General features: G+C 38.5%; 1 protein-coding gene across 4 annotated transcripts in view; it reads right to left on the bottom strand.

Moving 5' to 3' along the window:
- The window catches only part of ADK (adenosine kinase), a 233,514-nt gene that overhangs the window by 61,290 nt on the left and 148,449 nt on the right, over positions 1-23,775 (bottom strand). For all 4 annotated transcript variants that reach the window (XM_071748240.1, XM_071748243.1, XM_071748239.1 and 1 more), the window contains one exon: positions 8,827-8,997. In XM_071748240.1, the coding sequence (XP_071604341.1) occupies positions 8,827-8,997 (171 nt within the window). The remainder of the gene's footprint in view (positions 1-8,826; positions 8,998-23,775) is intronic.

Raw genomic sequence — 23,775 nt, 5'->3', positions numbered from 1 at the left:
CAGGGCTGTACCATGATAACAGCAGGAGAGCTTGAAAAGCATCACTAAGGACAGATTAGTTGGGGATGCTAAGGGTCTTCCCATTGGAATGGGCACCACTTTCCCAGAGCTCCCAAAGTTTCTCAAATGCCAGAGGCTTTTGCTTACTGACAAGGACAGCCCATGGCTTTGCAGAGCTGGGAGAACCAGCTGGCTCTGAAACCTGATGTGAAATCCAAGGTTTCAAACAAGGAACTGAGGGGCTGAGGGCTTAAGGAGTTACATTTCCTCGTTGCTACTTGTCACCTATGTGCATTTTTATTAAAGGAAGGGTCTAGTGGATCATTTTTATGAAGAATTAAAATAAAAAAAATAAGGAAAAAGTGCAGTTAATAGAAGAGTTCTGTAAACTTACAACAAAAACTTAGAGCAAATCAAATTTTCCACATTGCATCTCTGGGAGGTCAATATGAAATAAATGGTATTTAAGTCAGAATACGACCAGTAAACCTCTAAATACAGCTTAAGGAGACACTTTCATGAGGCTGCAAAACTATTACCCAAGAGCTGTTGTAAATGGGGTGGCTTATGCTTATAAATAAGGCAAGGTTTTAGAGATCAATTAAAACCTTTGGGAAAACCATGGATGCTTTTATGTATCTCTCAGGTATTTCAGGTATGCTTACAACTGTATTTTTTTCTTCTCCTTTTCCAAGTTCTTTGAAAGTGTTCAAGTCTTTGAAAAATTACTTAGAAATTAGTAAAATATTTTTGTAATCCTTACGTATAGTTATGACCTGGTGCATATGCTTCACAGGAGGGGATAAATTATTCATAGGAACAAATTAGGTTTTAATTGTATAAATTTAATTCAGTTTAGAGCAGCCTCCAGACCTCTCTGCAATGCATGATCAGAGGGTTTTGAACATCATCATCATTGGCTCCTTGACTTTCCTTTCCTTTTCTTCTCTTTCAAGTACCCTTCATTCAGACACAAATTTATAAACAGATGGAGCAGAAACACAAACTTCTTCAGGCAAATATAAGCTTTTTAAAATAAAACAGCTGTCCAAGAACTTTACAGCTAATAGCTGAACTTATCCATACCTAATAATATTCAATTAAGTCAGGATTAAAAAAGGATATCAATGTAAATACTATACTAGAGAAATAAAATCTTTAACTCACAGTATCCAACTGTGTTTTTTTGTCATATTACTTGGGAAATACAAACTGGATGAAACAGAGGTTATCAGGCTTTCTCTTTCCAAGTCCTCCATCCTCCCATGCATTACCCTCTGGTCTAGCCAGATCTTGTGATCCTGCTGCCTCAGAAAGCTGCACTGGTAATCAGGAATTAGGCCTCAGGAATTACTCTTGCTATGGGCATAAAATTGCTAAATCTGACTACAGGGGGCAGATGAGACTGTGTGATAAGGGGAGGTGAGAAAGGTCCCCACATCAGCTCACCTTTTGAGTTATCCAGGGGCATAAAATGGAACTGCAGCTTTGTAATTGACTGCAGGAACTGTAACAGGGGGAGAATCCCCCAGTGCATGTTGGCATAAAAGGCTTTAGTGTGACCTAACAGTGCTGAAACAGAAATTGGCAACATCTGCCCAAAAAAGTCTTTGAAATGCAAAGTAATTTAATATACTTTAGTTGGATTGGAATGCAAAACCTTTACTGAAACCTGTATATTTTACCTGCATTGCTACATGCAGGTATCTCTGGGAAATCTAATTGTTCTGGATTTACTCTGATTTAAAGATGGTTTTGTGAACATTTTTGCTCTCATTCTACTGATCAACTATATAACTAGATTTCATTCATAATCTTTATTTTTGCACCTCTAACAAGACAAGTTTACATTATATCACATATTGTGCATTTTTGCCCTAGCACTGCTTATTGAAAATGCACGTGCAGTTCCCCTTTAAGAGGTTTTCAGAAACATCTATGAATATTACAATGAAAACTGAAAGCCAGATTCTGCAGGTCTTTTCCTCCAGTCAGGTGAGTCTTGTCCTAAATATATCCAGCAGCTGACATTTCAGGACACCAGCTGAAGAAAAAAAACTTAGAACCCAATTTTGCTTGTTCCTGGCTCTGCTCTTGCTGTATGACCTTGGGCAAATAACCTCTCAATTGTCCACCTGTAAAACAGAGACAAGAAGGCTGCACATCTACCTTTTTGGTTTATTCTGAGCTTTAATGTTTATGAAGTGCTACGAGATGCTTTGGGAAGTGCTATGAAGTGAAAAGGCTTATCAGTCACCCTCAGTAAAACACAAGCTCCTGAAATACAGAGAAATCTGCCTGCCCTCCTCACAGGACATGTTCTGTCTTCTGCTGTCTTCTGTCCAGGATTTGTAATCTTAAAAGTACCTTGACACTGCAAAGCATAAGGAAGGATAAATACCCCTGAGCATTCTGAGAGACTACCAGAAAATATTTTTAGTTTTAAGAAGGCAAGGCTGTTGTAAAGTGCAAGCTTCTCTCTTAAATACCTGCTTGGTTCCCCTAACAGGGAAAAAAAGAAAGCCATTTTTAAAATAGGATTCCTAAATTGCTTAAATAGCTAGACATTAGCTGAAAGCAGCACTAAATATCAATTTAAATACTTGGCTCTCAATTTTCCTTTCATTCATAATGCACTAGGTAAACTATACTGAAATAATTACTTGCTTTTTTCTCACGAATTTCCATGCAGCAGCTATGACAATGTAGATAAATAAGATGATTAATTGAAACAGAATGAATCACAACAAAATATGTTGTTGTATAAGGTATGATTAACTCCACAGTGATTCATATCATTTCAGATAACAGGGGTTTTATCAAAGACGGCTGCAAGGTTGGGAAATGATTTAAAAGCATTTCATCTTAGAGAGCCACTGCAGTTCACAAGGGAGGGGAAAAAAAGGAGAGAGAAGAGAGAGGGAGAAGCAGATTCAGTGTCTGCAGCTGAAATAGCCTTGGGCTGTTTCAGCATCCTTCCCACAGCACATCTTTACAACATGCCACTGACGTTACCAACCTCCCTCCTGCAAGCAGCCCTCTCATTTTCCAGTTGGCCACAATTTCTTAGATATTCCAACACTGAGAGGGCTCATTCTATCAATTAAGGAGCAATAACACAATGCCACAGCTTGCCTGTAACTCTAATGACAACACCTGCACCAGGAAATCAGTGTCAATATTCTACCAAGACATCAAAGACAAATAGTATTTATTTTTCCTCCACTCAAAATGACAATTTTTATTCCCGGGCTCTGTCCAAAGGTTTTGCAGCAATCTTAAAGCTAGGATTTAGAAAAAGGAACTGCCATCTGCTTACTGCAGTTCAGAAAAGCAAACGCCAGCAGCAGCTGACCTTAAAAACCTCTCTACCTGTTAAAACAGAGGAGGAGATGTCTCCTTACAGTTTTTTTTTTCCCATTTGTGTTTAATAAACTGGGTCAGAGTATCTGCCTGTGATTTTTAACTTACCCTCAGACTCCCTGTAGGAGACTGAGGTGCAAACCTCAGTCTCTTACTCAGCCCACCAAATGAAGATAATTACCCTCACCTGTGGGGCAAGTTTCTGAGAACTTCTGAGAGCCTAAAAAAATACTGGCACATAAATTGCAGTGCAAAACACTGACATGCAGCTTCATTTCATTGAAGTGATTCACGGTTCTGAGAACTTAATTAAAAATGAATAAAAGAGTAGAAACTGAAGACAAAGGTTGAACTCACAAGGAAGACTGCTTGGAAACCACCACAGACTGAAAATCAGTAACTCCTCAATATGGACCAGTTGCAGTAAGCTAAAAAGAGAGAATCAAGGCCTCTTAAGGGCTCTTTACATAAAATACCTGCAAGTTAGCAGCCCAGGAAATGGAGCCTCTTCAAGTTGCTCAGCTGCAAACATAATCTAGTATTTGCCTTCTACTAATAAATTCCAGCATTCAAAAGTAATTAAAAATGCTTACAAATACAACCATTTGATGGTATTCATGGCATGACAAAGCACCCTTACTCCTCAGCCCTATTTTATGCAGCAGGTGGAAATCTTTGTCTCCCTTTCCTTATTTTTTTCCAAGTCAAACTGCATTTCCCTTCCTGCACACACCAAATCATATCTGCCACCTGATTTTCTCCTGTCTCTGATCTCTTTATCTTTTCCTTGGACTCTGACAACTCACCAGTGTGAAAGGACACCCAGGCAGTGTGGACAACTACGTGCCAGGTCTATAAACAGCAGCACTTCCAGAGGGCTAAATTCAGATCAATGCAGTTTAAATTCAGATCAATGCAGTTATGCCATTAGCCATACTCACTACTTTAAAAAGAAACACCACGAGGCACATTTATCTTAGAGAAGAGATGATGTCTCATTCAAGATTCTGGTGAGCTGTGGGCAGATTCCAAAGCCTGCAGGTATCAATCTGGTCCCAGGTGATAATCCAGCAGAAGAAATTTGCAGGCAGGCCTGCAGGTTGTCCCCAGTGTTGTATCTTAATGTGGTTTATCAAAATATGTGGAGTGAAAGGTGGTTTAAAAGGTGGCTTACAGGTTGCAGAAAGGGAACAGATCAATTTGTTTGGAAACTCTCATTTAGGTGTAAACCCCAGTGTGCTGAGCATAGTTTTATGCCAGAAAGCTTAGCAGTGTTTCCATTCCCTGGATAAAATAAGCACAGAACTCCAGGCTGACTGCACGTCCCAAATCAGGAGCATGTTAACCACTGTTATCAGCTTTGGATTTACTGTTTTTCCTGGCCATTCAAAAGAATTTTCCATGTCATGAAAAAGTCTTGCCTTAAAAAGGCTTATGGAGGTTCTTAGAGGCTGTGTCCAAACCATGCACATTTGTAGGGATCTTTGTGTCAGTATTTGAGACCTCACTTGAAAATATTTTAAATTAAGGAGGCAGATTGTACCACTTTGGTATAATTGTAAGATGAAATGATGACAAGAGCTGTTTGATATCTTACTGCATACAAAAGACACCCATTTTTTAAAGCTCAAGATTCAAAACTCCAGAACCACCACTAGAGCTATTGTCACTGCTTTTTAAAACTTTGAAGTCTTGCCTGAAACCTTTTTTCTTTTCAGCACATTTGCTGTCACACCAGCATCAATTTCCCCATGAGCCTGCAGAAGCATCTGTCTTTGCAGAACTTCAGCAAATAACAACTAGAGGAAAACAGGATCTAATTTCCAAGAATAATGGTTATCCTAGGTTTTTGTAGTACATTTGTGCCTTAGAAAAATCCATAATTTCTCTTCTACAAAACCTCCTCAGCTTTTACTGCTGGCTGTACACTGTATGCTGCAAGCTCATATTGTTTTGTTCTGGTTTTTAGTGTAAAGCAATAGCTGAGGAGCTCTGCATTCCTGTAATTCTAAAGGTACTAAAATCTAAAATTTCTCAGTGTTGTCCTGCCTACATGTAGGAAGAGACCTTCCAAGATCTTTACCACATCAATATCTTAATAAATATTCCTGAGTCATCAATGACTGCTACATGCAGGGATGAATCATGTGAAGGCCTTTTAGTGCCCCCTGAATTCTGCAGATACAGCTGCACAACCAAAAATAAAGAGCTTGTTCCCCCAGAAAGAGTTCCTCCTCTGAGGAGATGCCATTGGAACTCCCCTCCTTCAGGGAGCTGAGATTCATGTGCCCATGACTGACTTTGATGGGTAAAATAGATCAAAGACAAAGTTTCAGCCCTGGCTGGGAAAGTGGAAAGAGGTCTGGGGAAGCAATTAATGCAGATTTAGATTCCTTTCCTTACCTTATTCTAATCACTGTGTAGGAAACATCCTACAACTCTGAGCAGAGATCTAACTCGGAAGCTTTCACTTCTTTGAGCATCCTGTTACTGAAAGTTTCTTGGAGTTGTAAAATATGTGTTCTGAGGTGAGCTTTTACAGAGGAATTAAGCAGGAACTTGTGACAAAGCAGTTATCATCAGGAGATAATTGACCTTATTTGAGAGTTAAGCATCCTGAGGCAAAGTAGAGTGTGCTTAATCCTGGCAGGTTAATTATCCAGTGATTATGGTAGCTTGGAAAGTATTATTGCTAAGAACCATTTGCAAGATGACACTATTAAAAAAAACCCCTTAATTTAATAAAAATTAAAAGCAATGGCAATAATCAAGTTCTCTGGTCATGTGTTGCTAGATAATGACTGCAGAAGGGCCCTAATTGGTTAGCAGCAATGAACATGTTATATGTTCTCCACTAAATTTATTATATGAAGTAGAGTTAGGCAGTATCAATCATCATTCAAGATGAGATGTTTGGCCAGTTATGAAAAGGATTTAAATAAATGATCAAAACTCCAGTGGTCACTGAGGTAATGCTAAAACTGATCCATGTTCTGAGTTGTTGCATTCAGCCAAGAGTGTGCTGGCATTTACATTCTGAACTGGAATATTTATTCTATGAGGTTTATAACTTGCCCATTTTAATTACCATCTGGCTGAAACTTGAAATAACCAATCTCCATTCAAATGTAAATTTTTAAGGAGAAGTTGTAATTTAAAATCACTTCGCCAATTGTTTTTTTCTTTTTAGTTTAGGAATGGCAACAACTTGGAATTTTGCTGCTCTTGGGTGGTTTTGTGTTATTCAAAAAATAAACAGCTCAGTGCTTAACAATAAAGTTGTATTGGTCTGTAATGAGGAGTGAAGATAAATACAGGGAAGAATAAAAATTGTGTCTGAGAGTATTGTTTGTACTAATAGAGTAACAACCACACCACTAAGTATGCCTTGCTTATATGTTAACTTATGCACTTTCAGCATTTAACTGAATAGCAAAACTGGTGGAAAACGTTGCAAAAAGCAAAAGGAAGTCACAGTAAATGGGCAAGCAAATGCCTAGCTGGAATGGTTCATTGCCCATCAAGGCACACATAAACACAAAAGATGTATGAATGTGTTTGTAGATTAATATAAGAGAAAAACCAATCAGAACAACAAAGGAGGAAGTTACTAGAAGGCAGAACATGTCAGAATGTGCTTCTCTTTAGTTTTGCAACTACTCTTTAGCACAAACCATATGCAGAATGCAGAAATACTGACAACCACAGGATGCAGCAGCTACTAAAAAATGCACCATGCCAAGAGGGTGGTTCCAAGTCACAGAAAGACAAGAGAATAAACCACTGCAAACAGCAGTTCAGCAACAAAAAAGCTGCAATAACCAGGGTTTCAAACAGGGTTTGATTACTCTAAGGAACAAAGCATCAGAGGCTGGTACTCTGATGTATATGCAGCATACTGCCAAGTTTAAGGATGTTCACTGAAGTTGAAAGAGTGTCTCTTACCTATAGACACCAAAATGCTTCAGAAATTGTCTACAGAAAAATGCAGTGTTTCAACTTTCATACACACAACAGCCCTATACAATATTTTATGGCAGCAGGTGAATAATATCAAAGTAAACTGACACTGCAGGGAAATTACCAGAGTCTGAACATAATTTTTAAAACTAGAATGTGTCAGTATAATGGACTATTGCTTGTAAAGTGTGCAAATATACAAAAAGTTGCAACTTATGTTTTATCTTCTGAAAAACAGCACCTGATGAATCACTGTGATCCAAATTCTCCAAACAGGCCAAAGTGGCAATACTTGTATAAAATACTTGTATAAAACCCAGCAAGATTTAATTCCAGAGGTTTCTATGAAACTCTTCCACCCAAACATTGACTAGACTTGATATTACTTCATTTGGGAAATCTGACAAGATTTTTTTTGTTGTTGAGATTATACTGCTACTAAATCAAAATAATTGGTAGTGAACTCATCTTTGTGAGGACTGTATTGTTAAAGACACAATGAAGGTAATAGTTGGCAATAGCAGAAAAATGTCTGGAAAATACTTCTGTATTTTTCACTACAGATAAAAAGCTTTTCCTTATCTTACTGTGTCTAGAAATATTGCAGTTTTCCTCGCTGCAGAAATTCTTTTTTCTTTTAAAGGCCCCATGTCTGTAGCAATCTGGCCAATGGTGTAAAAACTGACTTGTGTTGGTGCACCTACCCGTGTCTCAAGCAGGAATAACCCCTGACAGGAGTAAGTTGCTTTTCCATAATTTTCCTGTACTAATGCAGTCATCTTGACAGACAAGCCCACACTTCATTTAGGTGTCTCACAATTTCCCAGGCTTTTTTTAACCTTTTTCTGCTGAGCAAGCTAATAAATATTTAAAAGCACTATCTGAAGAGGAAAAAAATCAAAAAGTGATGCACTACAACAAGTGAAATCTGAATGCAGTTGGTCTGCTTATTACCATGGACTTCCAGGCAGAATTTAATGCAACCTGTTTGCCAACTATTGCCTTGCAAAGATAATCCTTCCTTAGATGGAGAGCAAGTCCATCTACCAGAAAATCAATGAGAACCTTCTAAACCAATTAACTGCTCCTAGTTTTCTTCTCCCACTTCTCCCCAAAGAGTCATCATCTTCACAGAAAATCTTATTACCAGCAAGAGGATGGGTATGGAAACAAGTTATAGCAGCTCTGCAGTAGCCCTTCAAATGTTTTCTTCCAGCAGAGTTAACTCTGGGCAAGCACATCATGCACATGGGCAGTTCCTACAAAGCAGCCAGTGGGGGGGATATTTCCTCTTTTAACCTAGAGTAACTTGTTCATGTATCTCCACACTAGAACCAGCAAGTTTTAAACCTGAAATTTCACAGTGCTGTGACCATGGATTTAGTTTTCTAGTGCCAATTCACATGGTCAGAGCTCTCTAACTAAGAGAAAACCAGGAACAGGTCCCTAGACACAAACAGATGCAGGAGATACAAACACTTGAGTTACTTTCTCAAGACTCACCGTCTCGTTTCCAAAGAGGACGTCAACATAAGGCATGACTTTCATCATGGGCTCTTTGTAGAACTGGCTAATAAATGGTGCAGAGAGATTCAAGCTGAAGATCTTGTTGTTTGCAGAAGCCTGAGCAGCCACTTTTAATACTGCTTCTGGTGACACCGTCAGGAAGAATCCCTGCAGGCACACAAACAGATCAATGCAGGTTACTAATTTCATCTTAGGAACCAAACAAACTGTGCTGCTCATACAAGGCCTCTCCCAACCCCCCTTTGTCATACACATGCACAGATAAAAAATCCTGGAAAATACTGCCTTTCCATTAAGGTAGTATGGAGGTGACAAAGAAAGACTCAATCTATGCCTCAAATAACAGCCCTGCAAAATCAAACCTAACTCCTTACCTCTGCATTCCATTTTGTACACTCTCCTGTGGCAGCCAAGACTAATTTATTTTTAAAGGTGATATAATTCTAAACACCACTTTTTAGTAATAGAGTCAATCACACTGTGCTGCTTGATTCCCAAGTCCAATCTGATGGCTCTACACACAGAAATCTCTTGCCTAAAAAATTATTACTTTGTTTATAAGAAATAAGCTGAGAATGCTGTCATTGTAGCAGTTGCTACTGTTTTGCAGGGAAAAACCTAGGGGTTTCCATGCTTCCACACATGTAGTGTTTTATTTCCCCCCAAAGCAGAATTCTTTCTTCTGAAGATTCAAGCACATATCAGTTGTGAAGCAAAATAAACAGAATTTGAGCAGAAATGACTATGTGACTCCTGCACTGTGATGTGAATTCCAGCCCTGCATGAAGAACAGTTCAATGGTGCCATTCTGAATTTAGCATTGCAGTTACCTAAGCCACACGTGTGCCAGGAGTTATGTAAAGATCCCCTACTGTTTAATTAATGTACTAATTAGACAAAGGCTTAGTTTTACAGTAATTAGACAAATTTTGTGTGTTTAATTTTTATAACCCTAAGAGTAATTTTCCTAACTGTTCTCAAAACTCAGTGAATCACAGTCATTTTCAAGCAAGAGCCTAAGTGTTCAGTTTAAGGCAAGGGATGATGTCTAAGGCACAATCAAAAAATACTTTGAGAGGGGTCTGATAGCTAAAACATCATCTCAGTCCTGTCTGTGACATTGCCACCATGACACTCTAAAAGGTGTAATAGTGAAATAGTCTCATTTTCTAGTTCTTACCTAAATTATTATGTCTTTGGATTGCAGAGTACCTGCGTTTTTATCCAGCTAACAGATCATCTTAGGCACTCTACTTACTGCAAAAAATTAATATAATGAAGAGTCTACAGATTAAAGACTACTCAGAAAGTCTATTTATTTCTCCCTACTCCATGCTCTCCAGTTAATGAATCCATGATTGATTTCAAAGCCTGGGCACAACTCACTTCATGACAATAAAGGTCCAAAGTGCACAAGAATGCTGTGCTTCTGGTGGAGTCACTCAGTACCTGGAACGACTGGAAGCCTGTAAACATCCCAGTTCTTTGCTATTTTTACATTCTGAAGAATTAAAATGAACATTTTGTGTAACATCTTGTCTCCATAGCAATCTCTACCATCTTCCAGTTTGTCCTTTAATGAACGGAGTTGGGTTTTTCACAAACTTCCAAACACAAAATAAAAACCTTTCAGGGCTAACGTGCTGCCAGCTGTGGAGAAATCACAGACTGGGACACAGTGGTCTGTGTAAATAGCAACCTGGTCAAATAATTAGGCTTCTCACCAATTTTAGGCTGAAGACTTCATCTGAACTGAAGTACATCTGATTGTAATTTAAGGTACAGAACAGTATCCCTGTGGGATCTAACTCAGGCCTGCATCCAACTCCCTTTTCCTTGGAAAGGCAACATAAAAGTACTGAGATGCAGAGAGGAGAGCTTGCTTTTCACATCCTGCAAAGGCCAGGAACTCTCAAAGGCTACAGCTCTGTCTTCTGGGTTTCCTAAAGATTACTTCTGCCATTTAACTGCATTTTTCCAAGAGTTTTTTTTCTATTTTTATTTAAATAGCTATTTGACATTAAAACATCTAGAAATCAAGAGTTGTGTGTGTCAGAAAACATCTAGAAACTGAGTTGTGTGCAGCATCAGAACTCTTATTAAAAAGTTGCCAAGTATAACGTTGTTTTACAAAAAAAAAAAAAAAAAAGTTGTAACAATAAAAAAAAGTTGTAGTAGTGCAATTCATGCAATGGAATTTACAAAGAAGGAGGAAAATGTATAAAAATCTGACCTGAAGAGATCTGAGCTCACCCTTTAAGTATTTAAATTGAGTCTGCCTCTATGTTTAGTGGAATTCCAGTTACAGCTCTGGTCAGTTCAGCTTCAGGAACCCAGCTTCCTAAATTTGAATTACAACTGGATAAGCCACAGACCACTTTATTGCAGTGTGCTCTGGTCCCAACAAGGAGGAATGCCACTAAGCCAAACAGGTTTTATTCCTCACATCTCACTAGGATTCACAACAAAGTCACTCTGTGGCTTCCTCAGAACCAGAACCTGCAGCTCCCACTGTTTTTTTTTTTTCCAGACAGATATATCCAAAGGAATGGCTTTACCAGCTACTCCTACCTCCTATAACAATTCATTGTCAGCATCAGCCTTGAGTGTGAGAATGAGCAGATCTCAGTGGCACTGCCATAAAAGATTCTGTATTTCACCAGTAAGAAGTTCTACACCCACTAACAATAAGGTGAAGAGGCCTCTCAGAGGAGATTCTGTAGCCACCTACACACCTCATTCTATTTCTGAGAGTTTTGAGAACCTTTTTACCTGCAAAACCCACAAGCACCTTAAAAAAAACTATGAGGAAATTATCTGTAATCACAATGTGAGCCATGAAGTTAATATGCAGAAATTTAAATAGCTTGGGAAAGTTAGGTTGCACTTAAACATGAAATGACTGGGTACATGTCTCTGTGGAAGCCTGTTGTAGGTACAAGGACATATGATACTTCTATTTAAACACAGTCCTTTGGTGGAGAAAAACATTTTCTTTGTGAAATAAAGAGAAACAAAAAGGAAGGTAGGAGGAAGAAAAATTTGTGAATTGCAGATAGATGGCTATGGGACATGTAGTAGCTTGTTTGTAACTTAAGAGCCCTTAAAATACAATATTAAGATGCACATGACAAAGTAAAAAGGTAACATCACAGTAAGTTCATTTTTGCAATATACAGGAATTCTTTGATGCATCTTTGAAGTCTGCCAAGGTGCTGTGAGGACAGGACAGTCTTTTACACCTCTTTTTGAAGACACCAGCATTACCAGAAGCATTTGGTGGGTTCTCACACAAGTAATTTGTCTTTGCAAGTCACCTCTCTCCTTTTTATCACACGCAGACCCCCAAGTTTTTTTCTAAGCTACTCCAAGCTCACACAGCACCAGATGTGAGGACAGCAAACCAGGGGGCTCAGAATTGTCAGTGAACAGAACCAGAGACAGCCCAAGGACCTCAAGGAGCCAGAATGACTCTGGCTTTGGTGAAAGGAACTCTGTGTAAGGTGTTCTGTCCAAACAGAAAAGCCTTGCCATCATTTGTTCATGGGAAACAATGCACTGAGTTCATCTGGATTATATACATGTAGTGTTTGCACAACGAGGATCAAGTTCATTTTTTTCTCTAAGCCAGTATTTTCTTAAAGCCAAAACTGAAAACTGTGACCCAGTGTATATTTAGACAAATCCAGTCTGAGATGATAACAAACAGCTTTGCAGTTTTGGATTTATTATTGTTTAACAGCACAGAAGCAATGTTTGCATAAGAACACAGAGAGACAGTACAAAATAGGATTGTTTTCAAACCTACTACCCACTGAAATGCATTTGCTGTCTCTTCTTTCTAGCTCTTGCTCTTTCCTTGCCACTCCCATTTGCAGCAGGGGTTCCAGAAAAATAATTTTGTCATCTGAGAGGCAGTATTTTGAGCAGTGGGTATGCTGAGCTGCTCCTGAAACGTGGTTTGGTAACAATGTAAAATCAATAATCACAAGTGTGAATCAAAATATTTAACTCTGAGGAACACGTATACAACAGGCTGCTGCCATTTAAGATAAATTATATTCTGCCAACGTGAAAGGAACACATCATTTAATCCAAAATTATTTTATAGCAAGCATTTACATAAAAAAGCAATTATGATGACATCACACTCATCCATCTAAAGGATGGAATTTTTCAGGCACATGGAAACTTTGACAGTTATGTAGTGACAGTCCTGATAAATCCTGGGATTCAGTGAAGCCCTACAGAAATCATCCAACTTCAAGCATGCTGGCAGTTCCAGTAAAAGAGTGAGACTGCTACGATGCCAAAAAAAGAACTCACTCTGTTAAACCACAGGCATAACCAAGTCAGAGCTTTTGACCCTGGCTGAGTGTCCTAAATTCTGTCCACAAAGAGAAGCTGAAAGCACACACTGGGGCAGAGGAGCCTTCCCTCAGCCCTAACTCTGCTGCAGGACCAGCAGGAGCACCAGGGCTTGGAAGGAGTGGAGCTGGAACACATGGCAATTCCTGGGATGGGGAATGAGCCACTAGGTAAGTGCATCAGGCAGAAGAACTTCCACCAGGTTTCCAGGTGTCCTTACAACCACAAGAGCTTGGAACACTTGTGAATTCTGGCCTCTGAACTGCTCGGAGCACAGACTGGGTGCAGTCCAGGTCCCACCCACTGAGGGACAAGGAATGAAATCATCTTGTTTCAGAAAGGGCACCAGAAGGAATTTTCTTGGAAAGTTAAGAGCAAAAGCTCTTCATCTTAGTACTTAGATAAACTTAAAAGAGCAGGGAACAATTGAAAAAAATTAAAAAAAATTTAAGTGTCTTTAACACAGAACTACCCAAGCACAGCAACACTGTTCAATGAGCAGGTTTTCACAGACCTCTCACCTCTCCCCCAGTTTGGAACTTTTATACTTGCAACCTCTTCCTCTTTGAATTTATTTCTTATGCTATTCTCCTTCCTGAAATAAGACAGAATACCATCAAAGGACAGAGACAGTAAAACACTCACAACGTGGGGGAAAAAACCTCCAGAAACAATTAACGAAACCCCACCAATTAAAAAAAGCACACGACCTCTATTAATGAAGGTGCTTGTGCTTTAGGTCATTTTTTCCTCCCTCTAGCAGGGCAAAAGCTCTCTCCAACTCTCTCTCCACTTGGGAAATGTTCAGGCTGTAAGTTAGAGGGATCCAGGATCCTCGTTTTAATCTATGTACCTGTTCATCAGGCAAGAGGTCCTTTAGGAACTTAGGAAGTACCTACACAGTATCAATTGCATTTTGAAACCATATTTTATCTGGTGGGGATCAGCAAGTGGTTACTTAATGAAACCAAACCCGCTGCTTTTCATCCAGTTCCTACTGGAGACAGTTGTTTTAAATCAAAAAGCAAGGGCAGCAAGAATGCAGCAATTTCTCTGAGTAATTGTTTTGGCTTGTTCCTGCATGCATTGTTTATTTTTATGAAAGTATTGCTTTATAACTGGAAAATGACTAAGCTGTAAACTATTGTTTTATCATTCTGAGTGGCCAGTGTTTCTGGTTTTGATAAAAGCCAAGTTCCAGACAGTTTTCAGTAACATAGGAAAAACCCTAACTGTCAGAAAACGTGCTTATATTGAGCGTGACATTTTCCTCTATGAGGGTGCCAAGGTGTCAGGAGAGGATTGATTTCAGACTTGAACAGCTTCTTTGTTGCTGGAGTGAACTCTGATTGCTGCCATATTAGTATCTATCAGATTACAACAGTAGCAGAAAACCTCCAATATTTGACATTATATGGTAAAGCAAATAATTATTTTCTGCATATATTAGCAAATTATTTTTAGTTTGGTTTTTTTTTTTTTTTTTTCAGTTCTGATTACTACTGATTAAATTAAGCACTCTTCAGGAAGTTCTTCCAAGCCCTGTTAATTGTGTGACTTGACTTCTGAGATGGATGTGCAGAGGGCAGGGATGAGAAGTTGAGCAGGGAGGTGGAGGTGACCACCCATGGGTGAGAGCACAACATACCTGGGCTTGGGGTAGGGAAACATCACCCCAGAGAAGAAAGTTTCCTGTTTCCCAGGAGACTGCAGAGGTATTCAGGCTGATTTGGGCAAGATGAGTTACGTTCTGAAAATGACTTTTTGAGGCAGGTCCCTCAAGTCTGCCCCTTTTATCAGGAAGCAAAAATTCTTTGTATTCTCTCTAAAGTTCATGACATAGTTTTACATGAGCTTATTCAGCTCAGGGGGGGAGATGTCTATTTTTACTTATACTGAATTTATAACGAAATTCTGGAGAGAGCATTAAACATCACGAGAGGCAGGAGCCCAGAGGTTTTATTACTTTGATTAAATAACTCAACCTTTTTTTGCCTCTGTTCACCCACTTGCAAAATAGTTCTAATGATAAATACACCTTCATTGGCAGAGCCAGTGGGAGGTCTAATTACTTAACATTACTGAAATGACTGAAATTCTATGTTGAAAGGTGTTTTAAAGTACAGGGTATCACCACCACTGAAACACAAGCTGCAAATCAAACAAAGATAAAGAACAACTCAGTTTTTGTCTTTTCTCCTAGTGTCCTCCCCAAAAACATTGCTCGCTTTTTCTTCATTTAAAATCAATTTAATCCTTATGGAGAAAGCAACGAGTCTTAAAATATTTGTTAAATTGAATATTAAAGGGAGAAATTGTTTCATCCTTCTAAAATAACTCTTCATCAAAATGAGGTTTGCCAACTCCATCTTTTAATATAAGGATATTGTGTCAAACCATGAAGTAGACTCAGACATACCAGTTATTGTTGAATGAAAATAAGCAGTAAGACCTGGTAAGTATATTATTAATGCTGTTTGGAACAAGGAGATAACTGACTTTTGATCTTAATTTCTACAATTTTGAGCACAAAATTGTTTTGCCCTGTCCTGGCAAACAAGCATTTCAGGCAGTAATGAAAAAGTTATGAAAAAGCTATGGTTAGGCCCTCGATGAGTGTGCAACCCTGCTTTTTTGTGTTTGGTTACATTAATGTAATTTGGCATCTCATTAATTATGAAAACATCAGCCATATGTTGAATTCATTCAAGTTTGGTACATAGCATTTGCTGTACATTAGTAAATTGAGAGAATCTATCTAACTACAAATCAATAGAGAATTTCCAATTCTCCAGGCAGTTAATCCTCAGTTTAAAAGCTCTATTTAAAAGCAAATATTTAAAACAAGCCTATTCCTTGCTTATTCAAACAGCCTTCTACAAGAAGAGAACAAACACAAGTATCATTTAAATTAAATATGCTTATACCAGCACCAGGGTTTATTTTACAACCCAAAGACTGAAACAATGACTGAGCACTGGTGCACAATAGATGATCACCACTGACTGACTGGGTGCCAAAAGGCCTTGTGAAAATGCAGATTATTTGATGTGGTTCTACAAAGTCTGCTGCTGCACCATTCCAAGTTTGCCCATCAGCACTGCTTGCTTAGGAATTTTGTCTCTAATATCCCATGGCTTGAAAAAATCACAAAAATTCTTTGGCTGTGTAAGAGCCTCTCTGGTTTTGTGACCAAGCACACAAATATTGTGACTCTAGGAGTGAAGGGGGAAACTAACTCAGGCTTGCCTGTGGGATTTATAAATATTCGTTGCTCTGCTCACAAAAAAAAAAAAAAAAAAAAAAAAAAAAAAAGGGGAAAAAACTCCTCCCCAACCTCTTGCTCTCTACTGTATATCCTGCTATACCTGTGCCCTCAGAGCCTGAGGATTCCCAGGTGATGCAGAGGAATGTGACTGCTGGGTAATATAAACAAATACAGGAATGAGGCCAAAGCCATGAAAATTAAGTCAAGTCCAGGATGCCTTCCATACCATAGAGATTTCCCTCTCAGCAAGGTGGGCACACTGGGAAAGGTTTCACTTAAATTCAAGTTAGAAAACAAAGCTAGGGTATAAGAGAACACAGGTATGTTTTCCCCTAAGCACTCTCATACTGCAACACTTAGGCAGAAACCTTTCTTCCCACCCCCTGGCTACCTTTGAGATCTTGTAAATTATAAGAACACAGCAGCACGGGGATTAAATATTAATCAAAGTCATTACCATCATTGCTAGGATGCATTTCAAGAGCCCCAAAGAAGGAGCATATTATTTCACTAATAAAGATCATATCATCAGAAAGACTATAGTGATAGGGCAGCATGGTACCTGTGAAGAGGGGAAAAAAGGAATGATCAAGAGGTAACAGAAAAGATTTCTGAAGCTTATTGCACCATCCAAATGTTAACTCATCCTTTAACTGAGTGCTTAGGTAAAGCAGACCCATCATGGGCAAAACAGAGCTCTTTAGAGAGCCACAGAAGCATGCACAGATTTATCCTTTTCTGAGAAAAAAGTCCACAACAAAAAAAGACAAGGGTCCAAACACCATAAATTATATCAGTGTGGAAATCTTGGTAAGCTCTAAAGCTCCAGTGGAAATCTGAATTCAACAGGGCTAACCAAAGTGCACCTGAAATGAACATTGTTCACAGGATGACTTATTATTTGCATTAAAGTAATGACAAGTTTTATGGAATAATAGGACTTTTGCTATTTGCAAATTAAGGTGTAAATGATTAATAAAACAAATACCCTTTCCTGGCTCCCCAAGGTACTTGCTAGCTGATTTTACCAGCCCACGTATCCTTATGATATATTTAATTTCATGTATAAGTATCACTACTACATGGAATTAAGTGCATAGTAAAATAAAATGCTCAGAAGAACAAAAAAGTAATTGGCCAAATAATAAAGGATGTATTTCTTTCAATTTCTGGCTTACCAAGTTTAAAAGTAACAGTGTGAACATTTCCTTTTAAGCATCACTCTTCTTACAACTCTAGCCCCAGAAGCACAATTCAAAAAAAGTTCTTTCACAGCAAATACAATATTTACTATGAACATGCAATTAGGTTGTAATCGTTTGGATTAATTGCCACACATCAGGGTTTACAATAAAACATTTACTGCTCACACTTCCAGACATTAAAATAATAAAAGAACATTAATGTAATTGCTCAGGCTTTTAATTTTCATTATATAAAGACTGTTGCATGACTTTGTTGCTGAACACACAAGTAAGGGAGGGTTAGGACCTATGCTAATTCTAAAAATTATTAAGAAATGTATTTGAAATGTGGACAGTTACTAGGCAGGGATAAGCATTACACATTGCTTCAACTTTCTGGCACTGGGAGCTGTAATTTTCATCAGGAAGGGCAGTGGAGACACAAGTCACTTATTTTCACAAACCTTCCCTGGAGAGCAGTATCTATATGCTGCTACTTAGAACATCTCCTGCAGAACATAATTAAGCTCAGGGAGCTCCCTTCTGAAACAGATGTTTGAATATTGCTATAAATCAGGAGGCAACATACTCCTCTCTCCAGTAATCACCTTTCTCCATAGCAATAAACGGTGTTAAACAAAGGGTTAAGTAGTTGGTAAGGACCTGAACAACAAAAAAAAAAAATTACAAGATTCCACCCTCATTCCAAGCTCTACCAAAGCGTCAAATGTAATTATAAATTTCCACCAAAGATGTCAGATTCTTATGTTAATCTTTGCACAAGCTGACAGTGCCATTCTTCAACTTTTATAGATGTGAACAGTTATCACTTTGTTTTTCTGTCACCACAGACAACATAATCAATAGTTTTCATATCTTTCTGTTCATACTTTTTGTGAAAATGAATTTTGTGAGTGCTGGTTACTTTTGTTCCACTATGAAACTTGTTACTGCTTGAATAGGGAGTACTTAATCTCAACAATAAACATTATAATGTATGACAAAAGCAGCCAGGGAAAAAAAAAGGTTCAACATTTTTTCCAGTCCCCATTTTTACATACTCTGTCCTTATCAAATTAATATCTAACAACAGTGACACGAAAGCAAGACAATGGATAGCTTTGTTCACTCTAGATGGATTAATTTGAAGCACAAACTGCTTTTCACTCCTTTTATACTCAGTCTTTCTCTAGCAAGGAAATCTCACTCCGTGCATCTGAATGCAGAAAATTTATAACTGGAAATAACTGGCTTATAAAATATTACTTGTCCTCATCAATAATTTAAACAAGATCCACTAGCAAATGGATTTGCTTGTTTATTGTTTCTATACCCAGGCAGGCAGCAGGCAGGCTGGGGAGATATTCTTCCTGACCTGTTACTCAGGTGAAGATAGCACAGGGGCACGTTCAGCTCCTCCTCTTCCTCCTGCTGGAGGCAGACACTGAGAGATTTTCATAAAACTTGTGAAGGACACTGCTTGGAAAATTGTTGTAGGATGGTGGCTTCTGTGAAGGTAAACTTGATCCTTCATACTTAGCCATACACCTGTTCTCCATGGATGCCATGAAACATTAAGACTTCAAAATAAATAAATAATAATTTAAAAATATATATTTTAAATCTGTCACAAAACTGAAATGTGAGGAGAGGAAGAAATTTCTTGCTGGCATAGGCTTTACAAGAGCTTTTACAAATGAGCACCACTGTGCCCACTGTGAAACTGGGTCTGGTTTTGTAATGTTTGCTGAACTGGTGTTTAGAAGTTGACTTTCTTAACACACACAGTCTGAGGGGATGTTTCCCTCTGGGCCCAAAACAAGACAAAAATGCTCCAACAGAAATCACTTGATCTGAATATGATGATTTAGGTTGGGTATTAGGCTCTAGCTTGACCCAAAGAGTACTTCAGATGCTTAATACCCAGAGAGTTAAGATTTTCTATTGCCTTGAACTGATTTCTTCCAGTGTGAACCAGTTAAGAGTCTGTTTCATCCCCACCTTCCCAGCTTAAAATTGATACAGAAATTCATAGGAGAACACATTTATGATGACTGATTAAACCTCACGTCCCCTGCCACATCCCTGTCCACTCTAATCTCAGAGCAAAGGAACTTCAGAATATTCCCTGTGAATAATAAGTCCTTGGAAAACATTCAACAATTTCAAGATTGTATGCTACATTTTTAAAACTAGATATTTAATAGCACAGATGACCAGTGATTTTCCACAATTCAGTTACCACCATAATCACTCTGTGTTCTGAGAAGGGGACACAGATGAAACGGAGCTGTTTGAAAAATTAAACTTTTATAAAACATCTTCTGAATGTCTGGCATTTTGGTACAATTATACTTTGTCTGCTTTTCTCCTTGTTAAAAATTTGTCTTTGCCTTTGGATATTCTTCTCATGGCAAAAGAGTCTGTTCTGAGGAGATTTGTACCTTGGTTTTGCCCCAGTGAGTTATGTATCTGTTCAGAGATCATGCTCTCCCAAATGAACATCCAAGCCTGTTAAAAGAGTTTGCCAACACACTGTGAGGATCTGGGAAATGGCACATCCTCACAAGTGCCAGATGTAATTCTGCCCACAAGAAAAGTCAGATGGATTCCTCCAATAAATTCCGACTTCTTTTGTCTGCCTCTTGGTTGATATATGATACCACTGCAGATGTATCCAATTTTATTAAAATTTGTCCCATCAGCTCCATTCTGAAAGGAGAATTTTCAAATTTACCCCAAGTTTGTGCACATTTGGTTTTAAGTTTTTCCTAAACTGGAAGTCAAGCTTTAAGTTTTCTTTCAGCTAGTCTATACCTGGTCAGAAAATCAGCCACATCTCACTAAAAGTCCTTGGATATTTGGGCTCACAGTTCAGACAGTTTTTCAGTTAGCACTGAAACTGGAATTATTATGTCCACTTTGGCTGAGTTTGAAGATCCTCAGATCTAGCAGCAGTGTTCAAACATCGAAACCTCCCACAGGTCTACAGGCAAGACACAAAGAACTCGTGGCAGCAAACTCTTCAGATCCCAGCCAAAGCTTGGCTAAAAAACTGAGCTCTAAGAATAACATTCTTTAGTCTTTACAGTTTTACAGGGAAAGCAAAGCTTTTCTTAAATGAGTGATTAATAATCTACTTCAAACAACGGAGATCCTTGTAAATCTGTACTTTAAGATGTCACTTAATTACTGCACTCCAAAGACATCTAATGTCTAAAAAGTATATAGGCAACACATTTGAAAGCCAACACACTTGTCTGTGGTCTTGGGTGAATTTGATATTAGTAACATTTTGAACTCTTCTGAAAAACTCACACCCTAAAAATCATCACACAGAAAAGTGCCCGCTGGGAAGTAAAAAAAAAAAATATATAAAAAAATGTAGTAAGTCAAAGTAATTTTTCAAAGCCTTTTTGAGTGAATATTTGCTATGAGTTCAAGCAGGATAATTTGCAAGTACCTACATACACTGAGACAATAATATTGCAGATTTTCCTATCAACATTTACTCAGGAGGCTGGGTCAGATCTTTTCAAATTGGGGAGTATCAGGGCTTGACATTAAGCTAATATTGAATGATCACAGAATCATTTTGGTGGGAAAAGACCTTTTAGAGAGTAGAGTCCAACCATAAAACTGACACTGCTGAGCCCAACACTAAACCATGTCCCTAGGAACCACATCTTACACATCTTTTAAATCCCTCCAGGGATGGTGACTCCAACCCTTCCCTGGGCAGCCTGTTCCAGTGCCTGACAACCCTTTTGCTGAAGAAATATTTCCTTATATCTAATCTAAACCTCCCCTGGCACAACCCAGGGCCATTTCCTCTTGTCTTGCACTGAATTACTCAAACATTTAAAGACTGATGAAACAACTCCATATATACCCCAAACCACAAACCAAAATGCAAGTACAAAAAAATGCTGTTTGTTCTGCACTGCTTCACGTAGAGAAACTAAGCTTTTAACTCAACTTGTCTTTCTGTAGTTACTACTACCCTGTAGAAAAGAGGGTGTTTTGTTTCTGAAACTCACATTTTTGGCCTCCAGCCCCAAATTACTTAGAATGCTGAAGATACTGCCCAACATTCATCCTCCTGCTCCCAGTCATTCAGCCAGTCAGTAATGTTTGCAGAGACTGATGATCTAGAATGCCCTTTGTGGAAAATTTTTGTATTCCACACTCTTGCCTTTCAACTGAGAACATCATAGTTTGATTCTGTTCCCACTTAAGTGAGCACAGAGTGTAAAAAGTTAGTGATGCTCACTGGGAGATACAGAAGGGGAAAATAGTGTGTGAGAAACAGGGAGCTAAATTTTAAAACAAGTGTGGAAATGAAAATTTTTGTCACTGTGGTGTCACAGCTGGCCCTGTGCTAGATGAGCCTGAGTCTGCATCTGAGATGAATACACACTAAAAGCTTTATTAATAGGAAGAATTAATTACTTCAAGATGATAATATACCTTGGATCTAAATCAGATGCTGCTCAAGGGCACACTGGGGATAACTAAGTACTGTTGTATGAGTCTCTTTCTCACATGAGAAAAATACAGTAAAGATCCTATACATTTCACTTCTTGCACAAAACTATTCAAAAGCATCGTGGGGCTTTCCACAGAAACAGAAAACCTCTAAAAGGGGCCTTTAGAGCTGGCAAAATCAGCAAATTTAATCTATCCACTTTCTTCTGACCTTTAAACCTGACCTGAAAAAAAGTGTTCAGCAACATAAATTTGATCTCTAAAGGCTTGCTGCAGATCTCATTTTCTGCTGTTTTTCCATTAGGCATTTATGGGACTTGCTGGTGTTACAGGGGACCAGTAAAACGTCGAAGTAATCCTCCAGTTCCTGTGTATGAATTCAGCTTTTCCCTATGAGATGATAACATTTTTTTTTCCCCCTGCCAAAGCTTTTTCAGATACTGGAGTATAAGACTAATACCATAGGTGTGATGTTATTATTTTATATTTTTTTTTTCTTTGGTAACATTAACCAGATCTAGCAGTTCAAGTGTTGAAACAAAAGAATTCTTTTCTGAGCCAATAAGGTGGCTTGGTGCACATCTGCACTAATTGAAATCACAGCATGGTTTTTCAGGATAGGAATTGTATCCAAAGCATACAGAGGATTCAAAGATCTTGGTTGTGCATTTTCTGAAGTGCAGAGGAAACCAGCTGCTCCTATTTCTGAGCTGTGCCTCATGTGCCTCACTGAACCCATGGCACAGCTCAGCAACCTCAGGATTTGCCAAGTGTTTGAACAGGGAAAAGGATGGGTACAGGAGGCAAGACAGTGGAAAAGGATTTATGATGAAGATACCAAATTTTCAACTTGAAGATTCTATGATTTATGCTGTCATCCATGAGGAGGATAAAATAAATAATGATAAAAATGATAAAAAACAGGTTATTATATCATCCTCCTCTTTCATCCACTGATACTGACCCTTGATTTGGTCCTAGTTCCTCTCTCCTGTCTTTATTTTGGCTGTTGCACTCTTTTCCCATAATCTGGCCCCTAACCTCTACCCTAAGCTCCCTTTCCACTCCTTTATGCTGTAGGAAAATTTCGATCCAAGTCTGCACTTCCAAAATGTTATCAAAGTCTCTAAAAAGTTCTTCCCAACTCTGAAAACCTACATTCCTGGTTTCATTAGTCATCTTAGAGTAGAGCCAACCATGTTCCTTCTCTCTGAAATGTTGTTTTTCATTTGATTTCCTTAGGTTTTTCTATTTTTGATGCTCTTACATCTCTAAAACTTCCTTCAGCACACATCTTCTGGAAGATCCTCATCAGTGCTACTGAACGTGGTTCTACAGGTTGGTTTAAGACATCTTTACACTACTTCTGGCTGTAGCCAATTTCTGGGTAATCTCATTACCAAACACATAGTGAAGGTGATGGTTGGAAGGACCTTTCTCCCTCCTCCTCTCTGAGTCCTGATTTATTCTGCCCAGCTGAGACCAACACTTTCAAACTGCTCTCTCAATTCAAACCTTTTTAGGACTTCTCTTGAATTCTTCTAACAGTTCCTGCATTTCTAACATTTACTTTGCTTTTTTTTGGTCATACAACTTAAAGTGAGCAGACATCATCTT

This window comes from Heliangelus exortis, chromosome 7, assembly GCF_036169615.1.
Source record: "Heliangelus exortis chromosome 7, bHelExo1.hap1, whole genome shotgun sequence".
NCBI classification, from domain to species: Eukaryota; Metazoa; Chordata; class Aves; order Apodiformes; family Trochilidae; genus Heliangelus; species Heliangelus exortis.
This window is presented reverse-complemented; position numbering and strand designations above follow the sequence as displayed.